Source organism: Solenopsis invicta, chromosome 2 (assembly GCF_016802725.1).
Source record: "Solenopsis invicta isolate M01_SB chromosome 2, UNIL_Sinv_3.0, whole genome shotgun sequence".
NCBI lineage: Eukaryota > Metazoa > Arthropoda > Insecta > Hymenoptera > Formicidae > Solenopsis > Solenopsis invicta.
In genome coordinates, this window is record NC_052665.1 from 20,224,127 (window position 1) to 20,241,038 (window position 16,912).

The 16,912-nt window shown below is 38.9% G+C and overlaps 1 protein-coding gene across 5 annotated transcripts in view; it reads right to left on the reverse strand.

Annotated features, from left to right (window-relative positions):
• LOC105207374 (cordon-bleu protein-like 1) overlaps nt 1-16,912 on the reverse strand; it is a 245,652-nt gene that overhangs the window by 79,885 nt on the left and 148,855 nt on the right. For all 5 annotated transcript variants that reach the window (XM_039445739.1, XM_039445736.1, XM_039445737.1 and 2 more), the window contains 2 exons: nt 15,939-16,083; nt 12,894-12,980 (listed from right to left, as the gene is read on the reverse strand). In XM_039445739.1, coding sequence (XP_039301673.1) covers nt 12,894-12,980; nt 15,939-16,083 — 232 coding nt within the window. The remainder of the gene's footprint in view (nt 1-12,893; nt 12,981-15,938; nt 16,084-16,912) is intronic.

A 16,912-nucleotide genomic window follows, 5' to 3' on the forward strand; every position in this document is an offset into this window, starting at 1 on the left:
AATACCTCATATTCTCCATGTTACATAATTATACTTTTTAGAAGAAATGACTTTGCCAAATTCTATTTTGAAAGTGTGACTCTTTAGCTTTAAAACGCCGTATTTGAAAGTCCGTTTGTTGTTGCGAAGATATGATTTTTTGAAGGAAAAGTGGATTTTTTACCAATTTCTCGTTTTTGCTTAATGGTTTCGCTTTTATAACTTCACAATAAATTATTTGTCGGCAATGCCGATTATGCAGTCACACTTCTGAGATTTTGAACTTTTGTTTAAAAAAAAAAATCGTAGAAAAATATTGATTGTAATTAAAATTATAGCTTCTCAAAGTTGAAAAAGTCTCCCAGACCCAAAAATGTATTTCCGTATTTTACAGGATCGGTATGTTTAAGAGTTAATTTCTCCATAACTTAAATTTTCTAATTTCGTTATTCCGTCTAAAACTGAATAAAGCTGTACACTGTAGCTTTTAAGCCTCACAACTAGGAAAGTACTCAACAAAAATAAACTTTCTTGTAGTGTTTTGAAAAGTTCTCAAGATAAGCTACAAGAATATGTAATAAAAAGTTGGCAGTCCCATTAAAAAAATTGAAGATGTCCTTCACGTGACCTTCAAGCAACTATTCAAGGTCAAATTAATGCCACCATCTTAACCATGCAACTTTTGTCGGAAACATTTTTCTGTAAAACTTATATTTCCCGAGATATTTGGGTGTCCCGACTTTTTTGAGACACTCTGTATATGTTTCTTATAGCATCTATTTAGTACTAATCATACTATTCCGATTTCATGGACTTCTATTTCTAGTTGTAGATGAGTGGGAGTTTTTGAATTTTTGTGAGGAAGTGAGAAACAATTGTGAGAGATAAAATGAGAGAGACAGAGTGTGTGGGTGTAAAATTCAAAAACAGAGTGTGTGGAGGGCGTCAGAGTGAAGAAAGGTGGAAAGACAAAGAGGAGAGCCGGGGAAAGTAAAGTTGACGAGAGATAGTAAAATGAGGTTAGAGAGACAGTCAGTAGAAGGAGTAGGAAGAAGGAGAAGAAGACCAGTCAGTCGGAAAGTAGGGAATTATGGATACGCCAGAACAGTGGAGAAAGTTACTAGAGCATAAAGAAGATATAGAAAAGCGACGAATGAGAGAGTCTAAGAGGCATAGAGTATAGAGGACAGAGATGAACAACTTTAGGAAACAAAAGGGAAAAAAGTAACAGCATCGGTGATAGCATGGTGGAAAGTTTAAAAAATAAAGATGTTGGAAGAAAGTTGTTGGAGGAGAGAAAGGTAGCGGATATATTTAAGAGGGTGTACAAAACAATAAGATCCCTGGAAAGGAGGGGGATAAAGAAGGAGATGTTGCAGAAAATAAAGAGGGAGGGAAAAGAGGAATGAAAGGGGTGAAAGAGAAAATAAGAAGGAAGGAGAAAAGATAGAAGAAAGCGATGAGAATGGAGGTGGAGAAAATAAAAGAGGAATTAAGAGCTAGAGAGGAGAAGTGGAATAAAAAAAAAGAGGAATTCAGGGAGAGAATTGAAATATAATTGTGACAAGCGTTACATGGATGGTTGAAAAATACAATTGACGAGAAGAAGAAGAAAAAAGGAAGAGCAATAAGGAAGGAAGGTTATTAGGAGTAAAAGTGGATAAAGATGAGGAAAGTTAAAGCAAATAAGGAAAAGGGGTTAATTGAAGTAGAGATAAGCAAGAAGAAATGGAGAATAATGGATGTATATATTAACGAAGATGTAAATAAGAAAATGGAGAGTATGAAATGAATGTAGGAGAGGGATAGATTAAAAACTATAATAGGGTATTTTAATGTCAGAACCAAGGAGGAAGGTGGGAGAATAGAGGAGCAGAATTAAAAGGAGGGAGAGGAGCAGAATGAAAAGGTAGGACAATATGAGAGGAAGTGAAACGGTTAAGTATATTGTGATGTGGCAGATTTTTTGTCTCGCCACTTTATCTCTCCGCTTACGCGGAGCGCGGATACGCGCATGAGACTGGGCCAGGCACTCTCTAAGAGCGGAAATTTTCGGCGGGACTGTCGTTGTGCTAATTTTTTTTTATCTTATTGCGGCTTTAATTTTTATGTACTCGGGCACTTCTCGACAAGCGCCACGGAAAAGCCGGATCGTCGAAGGAGATCGACAGCAGCGAGAGAACGTGGAAGCGATTGTCCAGGGCCGGCACGCTTGGGATCGCCGATAGAAACTTGAAGGAGATCAAGCATAGCGAAAAATAGGCGCAAGGGAGGCTCGCGAAATGCAAGGAGAATAGGCTGGAGTGGACAAACAGCCAGGACAAGGACCGTCGAATGCCAGCTGGCCATCTGGAAGGATATCGGCTGCAGATTGTCGCATGGGAAAAATGCGGCTGCCGTCTACGGAGATGGCGAGAGCGGCAAAGAAGATATTGGATGCCAACGGGAATCCGGTACGGTGACGTCGCGGCTGGATAACGACGGCCGCTAATAGGCCACGCCGCGATGCGCAAAGATATCGCGCACCTTGTGGAAAGGATCGCGCCCATTGATCCTGCATCGAACGCGATCCTCCCGGTTTTTGCGTGCAACCTGGTAATGATAAGTTTGAGCAAGCAAGCAAGCGTCCGACAATTTCCGGTAGATATCAAAAAACGAGGACGAGTGCCTGGCTCGGACGAGACCTCCATCGAGAGCCCGAGGACCGAAGAGCTGGGAGAATGAGCAACGGTGTCGGTGAGATGACCCTCTCGTTCATGGGAAACTGCAAAGTCCTCGCGCATGTACGCTAGTCGAGCCGCGGCAGTGGTTGCACAGCCACGGTGCATACCTGTGCCTATCGGAGTATCGCGTTTTTGAATATTGCGTTTGCGAATCATGACGACTACTTTGTCGTCATCCTGTAAATTATTTCGCGTCAGGCATTCGCACGTAGTGTACTTTTCTTGCGCGTAGGATTGGCTGTTACGTTATTTTCCGGTTGCCCAATCCTGTAGTTGATCAAAATAATTCACGTATTAATTCAGTATTAAGCGTCTCTCATCTCGTAAGTCTTAGTTATCTAAATTTAGATTTTAAGTTTTGACTATCGTTTTTCTTTGATTGTTATGTAAAGTCGCATAACTTGCCTCTATCGGTTAGAGGAGCTAGCTGGCCGCATGCAAAGGACGATTTCGCATTTTCGCCTAAAGATCATTTACGATTTATTCGAAAGTGATGTAGATTATTGTTTAGCGTCGGATATCGGATCTGGTGACGCAATCGATAATCGCGTCTGGCTCCCAACTTTTTGTGCTGATTTAGCTTAATTATCTTATATTATATTATCTATCCTTCAATCTATCCTTCATCGTTCTCGCGCGCGTTTCGCGCGTAATTGCTTGTCTTTGTTTAACCACATATTTTGCCGCAGCTCTCCGGCGACTTGAAAAATACATGATAATATATATTGAAGAGAAGTAGTAAAAAAAAGGGGGGATACAATAAGAAGAGAATAATGGAATGAAGAGTATGAGGAAAAGAAAAAAGCGTTGAGAAAGGTACTGAAGAGGTGGAAAAAAGGGGAGAAGAGTAAACAAATGTATTAAAAAAAATATAAAAAGCTAGAATATAGGAGACTAAAATATAGAAAGCTATTAAAGGAGAAAAAGAGTGGAGAATAATAAATAGGAGAGAGAGTTGCAGAATATTAAAACGGAGAATCAGGTATGGAAAATTGTAGGTAAAGCAAGGAGGAGAAGAAGAGTGAATAAAGGATTAAAATGGAGGAATGGGATAATTATTTCAGAGATATGCTGGATGGGGTAGGTGGGAGAATAAAAAGAGGGATAGGAAGGGAAATGAAAGGAGATCACAAAGAGGGACTAAGATGAGAGAAAGTGAAGGAAGTATTGAAAAGGATGAAGGATAAAAAGGCGGGATAGATGAGGTACCAACGGAGATGTGAAAATATGGAGGAGGGGGGGGGATAGAAAGTTGGGTATGGAAAGTATGTGATCACGATTATTAAGTACTTTATTCTTTGTAATATTTATAGCACTTTTATAACAAAGACCCGAAAGTTAAATAATGTAACTTTGCAAATATAGCATCACAACTTTCCCTCTAAAGTACAAGAACATAGTAAATATTATCCCTTTAATACAACAAAAGAAGCCAATAAGACGATTCAGTGTTGTTGTTGTTATAGTATAATATTTTACATTACTCAAATCACGACTCTACAGAGTTTTCATCAGTGTCATATTAAACATTTACATCAACAACGCATAATTAATAATCGTGTTTCAATCAAACCGCAATCAGAAATTGATTGAAACACGATTGTTAATTATGCGTTGTTGATGTATTAGGTGCGCAATTAAGTTTCCGCTGTTTGTCAATAGATAGCTCCAGCAATAAGTGCTAGTCACAGATATCTATCTAACAACTAGATCGCTACCTTCGGCTGAATAGTTGTGTCCGGCAGGATATCCGGATTCGGCCATCTTACCAAACAAGAAAATAGCGTCTACGCGTAGATTAGGTTAGTGCGTATGTGTTTGACAGGTTTGACAACTGAACCGGTTGACCGCTGAGCACCGCTGAGCATATTAATTGTGATTATCGAGTGTGTTTTTTCGATATCGTGCTATAATGCCAAGCAAGAGCGGCATTAGAGCGGCATTGGAGCGGCCATTTTGTTGTAGGTAACATGACTGAAACCGGATATCCTTCCTGCTTCAATGCTGTCATATGTTAATGCCACAGGTTAGCGATCTAGTTTAGTATAGATATCTGTGGTGCTAGTCGATTTAGACATATCTAAAACGTCATGAACCAAGCTTAGACATGTGGTAAACAAACCGCGTTGACACGTTAGTGATTTTGTTTTGGCGTCATATACTTTTGATTGTGTGAAAATGTCTGATTTTCTGCCAAATAATCGTCATTTGCGGAAAGTGTTGATTCTCTTATTTTATTCGAAGAAAACGGCGGCAGAAGCGCATCGAGAACTCCAAAGAGTTTACGGAGATGCTGCTCTAAGTGAAACAACGCGATTGGTTCCGTCGCTTCAAAGACGGTGATTTTGATGTTGACGACCGTTCGCGTGAAGGAAGGCCAAAAACATTCGAAGACGCTGAATTGGAGGCATTGCTTGATGAGGATCCGTGCCAAACGTAAGAACAGCTTGCTTCAGCATTAGGAGTTACCCGCCAAGCCATTTTCAAGCGATTGCATGCGTTGGGAATTATTCAAAAGCAAGGAACTTGGGTTCCTTATGATTTGAAGCCAAGGGACGTTGAGCGTCGTTTTTTCACCTGTGAACAACTGCTCCAGCGGCAAAAAAGGAAGTGTTTTCTTCATCGCGTCGTGACGGGTGATGAAACTGAATTCATTACAGCAACCCAAAGAAAAGAAAGTCATGGGGACTGCCCGGTCATGCTTCTACGTCGTCGGCCGAATATCCACGCTGTGAAGATTATGCTGTGTATTTGGTGGAACCAGGTCGGTGTTATTTATTATGAGCTGTTAAAACCGAACGAAACTATCACTGGGAAACGGTTTCGATTTCAATTGATGCGACTAAGCCAAGCACTGCGCAAAAAATGGCCACAATACGAGTAGAGGCACGACAAAGTGATTCTACTGCATGACAACGCTCGGCCTCATGTTGCTAAACCCGTTAAAACCTATGTGGAAACGCTCAAATGGGAAGTCCTACCCCACCCGCCATATTCCCCAAATATTGCGCCGTCCGATTATTACTTGTTCCGTTCGATGACACATGGTCTGGCTGATCAGCAGTTCCGCTCATATGAAGACATTAAAAAATAGCTTGATTCGTGGATAGCCTCAAAGACGAACACTTTTATCGTAACGGAATTCGAGCTCTGTCAGAAAGATAGACAAAAGTTGTAGCTAGCGATGGGCAATACTTTGAATGATTCATTTGTAACTATTTTTTCACAATAAAGTTGCATTTTCATTAAAAAAAAAAAAAAAAAAACAGCGAGAACTTAGTTGCGTACCTAATAAAAGTTTAATATCACACTGATAAAGATTTTGTAGAGTCGAAACGTATGTCATTTGAGTAATAAATGTAAAATATTATACTATAACGACATCCAAATTTTTGTTCGTCTTATTGGCTTCTTTTTGTTGTATTAATTGTTAAACTTATACAAGCTACTTGTTTTTGATTATCCTTTTGAACAACAGTTCTAATTAATACTATTCTTTTAAATTCTTTTCTTAAAATTACACGTAATAGTGAGATTCTATTAATAGAATCTCACCATTATTTGTAATTTCAAGAAAAGAATTTAAACTATTACCATTTCTTTACACTTTTCCTATTAAGCACGGTAAGACACTCGGATAGATAGTATCATGCTGATTATAATTTATCAGTTTTAGCGACAGTTTTCATTAGAAATATTTACGCAGTAATATATAGCACATTGTTGTAACGACTTTATTTTCCGTGTACGAGCGGTGGTTGGCCGGAGAACAAGGACGCGGGGAGGTTGTCAAGAGAACTAAACGTTTTTATTTGGATAGTAAAACTAATAACGGTTATTTAAGAAGAAAACAAAGTCGAGAAGATATGTACAATGCGTGCGGACGGATGTTACGAATACGTTTATAAATCTGCTCGCTCGGATGGACGAAATGAGAATGACGCGCGGACGGGTAATCTATAATCGAGTGACGCGCGGACGGACGGAACAGATAACGGAGAATAATCAAGAACGCTTAATAATTATTTTATTGGAGGCAATCATAGAAAAGTCTCAGATGTCTCTAAATTATCAAAAATACCAAATGTTTCAGAATTATAAAGTATTTCAGACACTAACCACGTTAAGAATGTAGGTTAGTAAAATTAAATTTCTTTGTATTATTGTTTTGTATCTGATCTCAGCAAAGTAGTTTTGAAATAGTGAGTATTTGAATTAAAATTAAGTTATAAACCCCTCCTTATAAAAATTTTTTCAACGTTTTAGCAAAATTAATAATTTGAAATTAAAAATTAATGTAATAAATAATATTATAAATAAATAATATTAGTTTAATAATTTAAAATTAATAATTAATACGATAATTTTTCTGCTATAAACTATTTTACAATTTTAGACATTAAATTTTAGGAAAATTGCAAAAATTCCAGGCCAGTTTTAAAATTCTAGAGGTTTTCCAGGATACATTAAATTCCAGGACAATTCCAAGATTCATGGATTGCTGGACACCGTAACTAAACAGTAATCGATCCAATAATCTTTGTTATTAATGACTCGTAGCTTGATTCACACTGACAGCGATAGGTGCTGACATATTTCAGGTTTGTCACAAATGCTGTTCCAAACGTTTATGTGCTGGATTAATGCGTCTCGAGTTCTATGCTGATCGAATTCCTATTCCTTGCCCATAATTCTCCACAAAGGGCCTAGCCGAATAAGTATGGTGAAAGTACCCCCACGGCTTTTCGAGTTAGCATTTTTTTCTAAGATAACTTATATAAAAAGACGTTTACATATCAAATTTTAGATTTCTATATGGAGACTTGACCAAGATAGAGCAAAAAATTGATTTTTTTACATTTTAACAATTTTTTTAGTAACAAATTAAACAAAATTTTGAAAAAATTCTGAAAAATCAATTACACTTGGACATTAATAAAAATATTTTTTACATTTGTTTTTGATGCGAATTTCAATTATAAAGAGATATAAATAACTTTTAAACATTTTATCCACCCTGATTTTGTTAACTTATCATCTTGAAAAAATTATATGTAATTCGATCAGCACAGAACTCGAGACGCACTTAATAAGCAAGCACATAAACAACGTATGGAACAGCATTTGTAACAAACCTGAAATATGCCAGCACCTATTGCTGTCAGTGTGAATAGGCTACAACGAGTTATTAATAACAAAGACTATTGAATCGATTACTATTTAGTCACGGTGTCCAGCAATCCTTAAATGTCCATGAATCCTGGAATTGTCCTGGAATTTAATATATCCTGGAAAACCTCTGGAATTTCAAAACTGGCCTGGAATTTTTGTCATTTTCCTAAAATGTAATGTCTAAAATTATAAAATAGATTATAGCAGAAAAATTATCGTATTAATTATTAATTTTGAATTATTAAAATAATATTATTTATTTATAATATTATTTATTACATTAATTTTTAATTTCAAATTATTAATTTTGCTAAAACGGTGAAAAATTTTTATAAGGAGGAGTTTATAATTTAATTTTAATACAGATACTCACTATTTCAAGACTACGATCTTCGCTGAGATCGGATGCAAAACAATAATACAAAGAAATTTAATTCTACTAACCTACATTCTTAACGTGGTTAATGTCTGAAATACCTTACAATTCTGAGACATTTGGTATTTTTGATAATTCGGAGACATCTGAGACTTTTCTGTGATTGCCTCCAATAAAATAATTATCATCACAAACACTCCGTTGTTGACTATCCTTACATTTATTAAGGAATACGGTAATGTCTCGCACTAAGTTTTATTATTACCTGTAAGAGTGAGAAAAACAGCTCACAAAATATATTTTCTTATTGTCAGATAGCACTTTTTATTTTCAAAACTACAACTTATCTGATATATCAAAGGTTTCGATCCGCTCCCTTTCAATTAAGCTTTGGAATATTTCTGAGATTTTACCGATTAAAACTGAGGTTACACCGGTCGGCTGTCAAAACATAATTTACTAACACTACGATACATTCATGATCGCTGACGCAACATCCGATTATAATAGTCATGAACGTAAAAACAACTAAGAACAAAACGGGGACCCTAGAATCAGATCCCAGGCATACCTGGCACGAACTGTACACTAATAGGTGATTCTGAGACGGATTTCTCCGAACTCGGAATTCTTGTTTACAAGTCGTGTGGTCTATTATTCGCTCGGCTTTGCCGAGGATTGCGGCCGCGGCGACAGATGCGCGGGCCCGGTGGTGACATAGTTGCGCGCGGTACAATTGCCGATCGCGGTGCGAAGCGGTTAATACCGCGATGGTGTGCGGCGGTAGCAACGACTCACGCCAAGAGCACTTACAAGGGGAGGATCAGGTGAGTCACCCTGGGATTTTGATCCTAATTTTTTTAGTTACTCTGGAGACGAAAAAAAAGTTTACGTCTCCCGGCGTTTGATCGAATAGGCCTTAGTTTCGAAATAATAAATTTGTGAAAATTGGCCATACCGCGGCGCGCCATATGAGCCTTCCCGGTAAGTGTTTTCCTAACCAGTGCAGTCGGTTCCGTGCGTTAGGTGCTTGCTTCACAGTCGTAAGATCCGGGTTCGCTCCCGGATGTGTGCAATATTTTTTTTTTCTTTAATAAGTGTATTTATCTTGATGATATTGATCTTGTATGCAAATTTTTAAAATAGAAAATTTAATTTAATATCACTTTCTAAACATTAATTTAATTTAAATTCAAGTAATAATATTTGAAATAATAAATAGGTAATAATAATAATAATATATAAGTTATTTGAAATGGATAAGATATAAAAGCAACGTATCTAAATTTTCAAATTGTTTAATTTAAAATTTAATTGGAAATAATATTAACAGTATTTTAAAATTCTAGTTTCTAAAATAATTAATCGTAGAAGAATACCAGTGTTAAATTTAAACAATTTGAAAATTTAGATACGTTGCCTTTATGTTATCCATTTTAAATAACTTATATATTATTATTATTACTACATATTTATTATTTCAAATATTATTATTTGAATTCAAATATCCTTCAAATTAAATTTAAATTAATGTTTAGAAAGTAATATTAAATTAATTTTTTTATTTTAGAAATTTGCGTACTATATCAATATCATCAAGATAAATAAATACACTTATTAAAAAAAAAAAATAAAAAAAATATTGCACACATACGGGAGCGAACCCGGATTTTACGATTGTGAAGCAAGCACCTAACGCATGGAGCCGACTATACTGATTGGGAATACACTGATGGTCGGCAGGGAGAGCGCCTGGAAGGCGGTCTCCTCCTTCTGCGAGCGAGTCATGCTGCAGAAGGAGGAGGCCGAAAAGGTGCGGGAGCGTCAGCCTGGGAGTCGTATGCCCCCAGGCGACGCGAGGAACAGAAGGGGCGGCGGAGACGGGGGTCACGCTTCGTCTCGGCCCCCGCCCCGTCCGCCCCGACCGAGAAGAAGCGGCCCCCGCCCCCGGAGTTCCACCGGGCGGCGGCGGGGCAGAAGAGCCGTGGCGGTCGCCCCCTCGCTCCCCACTATTGCGGAGGAGAGGGACGACGGCGACCGCCACAGGAATGATGAAATGGAACGACCCTCCTCCCCTGCGGCTGCCGGCCCAGCTTTCGGGACGCGCAGCCGTGGGAGGAGGGCAGCTCCCCATGTAAGTGAGCCCGGCGGGGCAAACTTGACTTAACGATCCGGGGGAGCGATCGCGCGTCACAATGCGCCATCGCTCCCCCTCTAGCGCCTCGCCGGGGTGCTGGTGGGGGGAGGGGAAGGAACTCCTTCCTACCTCCTCCCCCCCCAACACGGAGAAGAGTATGCCGCCGCGCCGGGCTAGTCCGGCGCGTAGGGGCCCGGGACATCCGGCCGGGGGGCCGAACTCCCGGGCTTTACCCCCGTAAACATCACAAGGGGATGAGGCGGGGGAGGGCTGGTGTCCTTCTCCCCCGACCTTAGGCCAGCTTGGCCTCACGGCCCTGCCGGGGGACCCGCACCAGGGTGCCCCCCCGGCGTGCTGAGTCGGCCTCGGCCGACCAGGCCCGGGGGGCTCCGAAAGCATGCTGTACGCGTTCCCGGAGTCCCCCCCAGTCAAGGACCTGAGCTGGACACCCGAAGAGGTTTTAGTGGGTATGTCCTCGCCGACACGTTGTCGGCGGGGAAGAGCCCCACATAACCGCCAGGCCTCCCCCGGGGCCTGGGGTATGCGGTAACGCATTTCCTCTCCGTTAACAAAAAAAAAAAAAAAAAAAAAATGGTTGGGAATACACTTACCGAGAAAACTTATATGGTGCGCCGCAGTATGGCCAATTTTCACAAATTTATTATTCCGAAACTAAGGTCTATTCGATCAAACGCCGGGAGACGTAAACTTTTTTTTCGTCTCCAGGATAACTAAAAAAATTGGGATCAAAATCCCAGGGTGACTCACCTGATCCTCCCCTTGTTAGTAGAGGTGCGGAACTCCGCATCCCTGGTCGTGAGTGGTTGCCGACAGAAGGAGAACGGATGGTGGTTCTTCCGATTACTAAGATCTCTTGGTCGGAGCCTAAGTTCACTTGAGCCCGTAAATCGGCGGTTTAGGAGTTGGAACGCTAACTGTCAAGATCTTTTAACGGATTCGCTTGACTTTTGAGCTAGCTCGGGAGGCACTTCTTTACGGACGGAGATTTGGACGGAAAGAAGCAATTCTCGGAAAACCGGCGGCGCTTATATACCCGTATCTCGAGAGGCGGGAATAGTCGGGCAGCGGTTGGTATCTCGGTGGAGATGGCATCCCTGCCACTCGAGATCGGCAGCGGCTGCCACTCCGGTCGCTCTTACGGCGCATATGCGCGGAGAGTTTCTCGGCGCATGCGTTCTCGCGTGCTACGTGTATATTTGAAATTATTATTGGCGCTAAACGCCTCTTCTTTGTTGTTCGACAGGTAGTCGGCCAAACAGCACGGAGCGGTGGACGGTCCGGGGGAATGGAAAGGCGATTTGTTACATTGTTACTGTGAATATAAGTAATATCATTAAATGTAATTTAATACATTATAAGAAAAAATAAATATAAAATCTAACATTAAAAAATATGTTGCTGCTGTAACTGTGCTTAAATTGATGATTGTAGAGCAAAATATTCTATTAAAACTGCGATAAATAATCAGCACCATACTTTCTCCGAATATTGTGCCGTGTTTAAAAGTATAAAAAAAATAACAGTGTATATTTATTTTTGAAATTACACATAAAGGTGGGACTCAAATATGACTAAATCAAACTGTTGTTAAAAGTTGTATATAATATTTACTGTATTCTTATATTATAGAATGAGAGATGCCACATATGGAGAAAAGTGCATGGTCACAAAAAATATGAGGAAGTGGTATAGAGAGGTCTCTGGAAGCCGTACAAATGTCCACGATGAGGAAAGCCCTCGATCTCGGACGAAACGGTGGCAAAGGTGGAGGAGCTACTGCTTCAAGATCGGCTTTTCTCCACATGTGGCTGTCAACTGGCGATAAATTTCAACCAGGGTAGTGCCCTTAAAGTTCAAAAATTTTATAGAACAAAGTTCGCACTTAGCGGAAGCGGCAAGCGTCCCCTTTATCGCGAACGGCTTCTGTGCCAAAACTGAGCGTCCGAGTGAGCTCTACCAAGCGGTATTTTGTGAAAGAAGAACCAAGGAACACGATCGTATTGTCGGATTTCGCCTAGCGCTGTTCGTTACGACGCGGCCTTGGAGACCTTAATTTATGGACACCCCTTGTACCTCATCGTGATAACTTGTATACAATGATCTGGGACACTATATTATTATTTCGGTTTTATGATTATGTTTCAAGTCCAACGAATATAAAGCGCGCAGTTTAAACTGAAAATTGTGAAAAATTAAAAATTATTATTCGGCACCAAGAATTGCTGTGACTGACACAAGTCTTCTATTTTCGTGTTTAAGAAAAAATGTTTAAACTCTATACATTACATGTCGAGATATACGTTATTTAAAATGGTCGGGTGACATACACCCAGGAGTGGCAAAATAAATATTACAGCCAATATAGTGTCAGCTGAGGGTTAGAATTGATGTTTCATTTCACACGATTAATAAAATAAATAATTTAAATCAATACTAACTGCGATTAATATTAATTGCGTAAAATTTTCAGGCATATATACCTTACCTGTAATCTAAATGTCGTTTCAAAAGGTTGATTAGCTTGTTTCTTTTTACGCGGTACGCATATACCCTGCTTGGGAAGTAATTTAACCTAAAACATACACAAAATAAAGAAACGGTTTTAATCGCTTCACAAATTATGTCGATATGTTAGTTATAAGAGTTTCGGAAAATTAGATATTTTCAGACAACATTTGATGTTTTAAAGATGACCAAAAGACATCTTTAAATCTTTAAAACATGTTTCAAATGTCTTTTAAACGAGTTGTCTAGGTTGTTTTATCGTGATATAAATTGCGGGTATTTAGTTATACCAATTGGATTTCTTTCGTGAAAAATAAAGGAAATTGCAAAAACAAATACGATTTATATTTATAATAGACACATTTGCAAACAATAGGAATTACTCATATTTTTAAAAATGTATAAATATAATCTATCATACATATAATCTATAAAAGTTAAAAATTGTTCCCTTTTCTGTACAAAAAATACAATTAATTAGTTCTGGACTCTCAAAATTTAAATACAATTAATGATTGGAAAGTAGGCTAATGAGAGTAAGCGCGGGTCAAAGAGTTTGTTGTATAATTTTGAATTGAATAAGTGATTTAATATTGATACATGTAATTGCGCTCTTTAACCCATGCTGACTCTCATTAGCCTATTTTCCAATCATTAATTGTACAAAAAATAGTTCCTAGTTTTAAAAATAAAATCAAATGTGTCAAATAGGTGTTTATAAAGAAAGTACACGCACCGGCAGAAATGGTGTCCTTTTGCGCTGACGCTCGGCTGCCGCGCATGTACGTGTTTTGCAGTGCGGCGGAGGTTAAGGTGCGGGCAGAAAGTAGTGGGAAGCGTTTTGATAGCGCATCTTCCCGCTGGATTGAGAGAAAAGGCACGAATCGACGTGCTGGAGAAACTCGGTGCCCCTTGCTATGCGTCTATACAAGCGGTATACAAGATACTATGGTTGGTCGCGCGCTGTTTTAAATTTTAATTGTATAAAGAAATTTATTCGGATACGAAAATTCGTTTAAAAAATAATGTAAATAGAATTACGATTTTTAATAATAAATTAAAATTATGTCATCACGGCAATACAGCTTCAATTCATGGGACTGTTACTTTATGTCAAGATAATTTTAATTAATTAATGAAACTTGTAAATCTCTTTAAACAGTTACTTATTAAAATAATCAAATTAAAATTATTTTTTAATACAGATTATTTTAATAAGTAATTGTTTAAGAGATTTACAGGTTTCATTAATTAATTAAAATTAAATCTCGACATAAAGTAACAGTCTCATAAATTGAAGCTGTATTGACGTGATGACATAATTTTAATTTATTATTAAAAATCATAATTCTATTTACATTATTTTTCAAACAAATCTTTGTATCCGAGTAAATTTCTTTATGCAATTAAAAAGTAAAACAGCGCGCGACCAACCGTGGTATCCCGTATATCGCCGTATAGGCGCATAGCAAGGGACACCGAGTTTCTCCATGGTAGCACGTCGATTTGTGTCTTCTCTCACGACCCAACGTCGAGCGAGAAAGATGCGCTATCGAAACGCCCCCTACTTTCTGCCCGCACCCCAACCTCCGTCACGCTGCCACGAAACACGTACGTGCGCGGTTTCGCGTGTGTGCGGCAGTCGAGCGTCAGCGCAGAGGGACACCTGCTGTTGCGTGTACACTTATAGGGAAAAATGGGGGATTAAGACGTGGTCCTGTATCGCGCAATTCGAATACAAGGATTACAAAAAAGCATATACCGGGTGTCCCATTTTAAAAAACGCACCTCGATAATTCTTCAATGAAGCATTTTCAGTAAAAATATTTTCGACAAAAGTTGCATGGTTTCAAGAGGTTATAAGATGATGTCATTAATTTGATCTTGAATAGTTGCTTGAAAGTCACGTGAAGGACACCGTCAATTTTTAAAATAGAACTGCCTACTTTTTATTACATATTCTTATAGCTTATTTCGAGACCATTCCAAAACACTATAAGAAAGTTTATTTTTGTTGAGTACTTTCTGAGTTATGACGCTTAAAAGTTACAGTATACCGTAGCTTTCAAGCTTTACAACTCGAAAAGTAATTAACAAAAACAAACTTTCTTGTAGTGTTTTGAAAAGGTCTCGAGATAAGCTGCAAGAATATGTAATAAAAAGTAGTCAATCCCATTAAAAAAATTGAAGGTGTCCTTTACGTGACCTTCAAGCAACTATTCATGGTCAAGTTAATGACACCATCTTATGACCTCCTTGAAACCATGTAATTTTTGTTTAAATCATTTTTACTGAAAATGCTTCATTGAAGAATTATTGAGATGCGTTTTTTAAAATAGGACACCCTGTACATTAGATATGATCCGTCATTAAAAGTTATCCACAAGCCAGCAAAGTAAGTAGTTGCGTTATTAAATTAGAATATTATTTATATTGTTTATGATATTGTTATGCCCGTTCTTTGGCTAAGCTTGAGAAACTGGCCAAAGGAACATCGATTAGAAACGCGGCCGGCTTTTGTTCTGTTTCGGAACGCGGAGCCGTTAAGAGATATTCTGAATAATTCCGTTATGGTTTTATTGTATAAAGTCATTTGATTAGAGTCAGTGTTCTTTTTTATAAAAGAGTGTCTAATAATTTTGTGTTATGCGTTTGTTCTTCTCTTTGCGAGTGTTTTGTGTGCTCGTCTCGTCGAGTACAATAATATTTTATGATTTTATATCATTCTTTTATTTATGACATTACTATTAAATTATAGTAGTTCCCTTGTAAATGCATGTGTTTCAGATATAAAATTAATAAAGTGTGTGTTGCATGCATGCGTGCGTGTGCGCGTGCGCGGGTGCGCTCGTGTATATTGTTTTTTCTGTGTATGCGTGTATGGTTAAGAAGCAATGTATCATTCTTGTGTGGGTGTGTGTGTGTGTGCGTGCGCGTGTGCGTGTGCGTGTGCGTGCGTGCGTGCGTGCGTGCGCGCGCGCGCATATGTGTGTGTAAATAAAAATATAAAAATAGTTAAAATTACCTGAAGAACATCCAGTGCTCCTATAGGAGTATTGGGATGATGAGGTAGAATCAAGTCACACTCGCCGATCGCTTGCAAGGTGTAACTCGAAGCTATCAATTTGTGAGCCGTCGCGATCTGCACTAGAAGGTCCATCATTGGCGTGCTGCAAATAATTATATCAATGGATTTATTTAATAAACATATAAAAAACATATTAACAAACATATAGTCACGTACGCACGCACGCACGCACGCACGCACGCACGCACGCACGCACGCACGCACGCACGCAAGCACTTGCGTTTTAGCCTGGTTCTACACATGGACATGGGAGTATATTCCTATGTACATGGTTTTACATTAACCCCATAATAACACTTGCAATGCTACGATGCAACTAATGTAGAACGACTTTTATGCACATTAGTATTATGTATATACAGGATGATTCAGAACGACCCATGTGTCTCTGTAAAGACGTGTTCGTGAGTAAATTCTAAAACGATTTTTCCTGTACTATAAGTTTATCCAACGCTTACTTTTTGAATTATAAAAGGATAAAGTTATTAAATCATGGGCCATGTAGACATGGTAGACAGAGGCGGCGCAACTCACCGTCCGACGCGGGCGCTTACGTGGAGCACTCTTACGATCACTCTTACAACTGTCTGACAATGAAAAATATTATATCGCATAAAAGCATAAAACATATACGCATACGCGCACACACATGCACACACGCGCACACATGCGCACACGTACCTCCCTCCCTCCTCTCTCTCCCTCTTGGTGAAGATGTGTCGAGAGTCTCTCCGTAAATTTAATAACTTTTGAGTGGTTTAAAGTGAGAAAAGTAAAATAAGTTATTTGAGTTACGCCGTCATAGACCGGGGATAGCTGTGAAAGTTATCTAGCCGGGATATGGGCGGTCTGTGAATGTGAGCAGTAAATTTATTGTTCGGGACATCGAAGTCTCACAAGACAGTAGACAT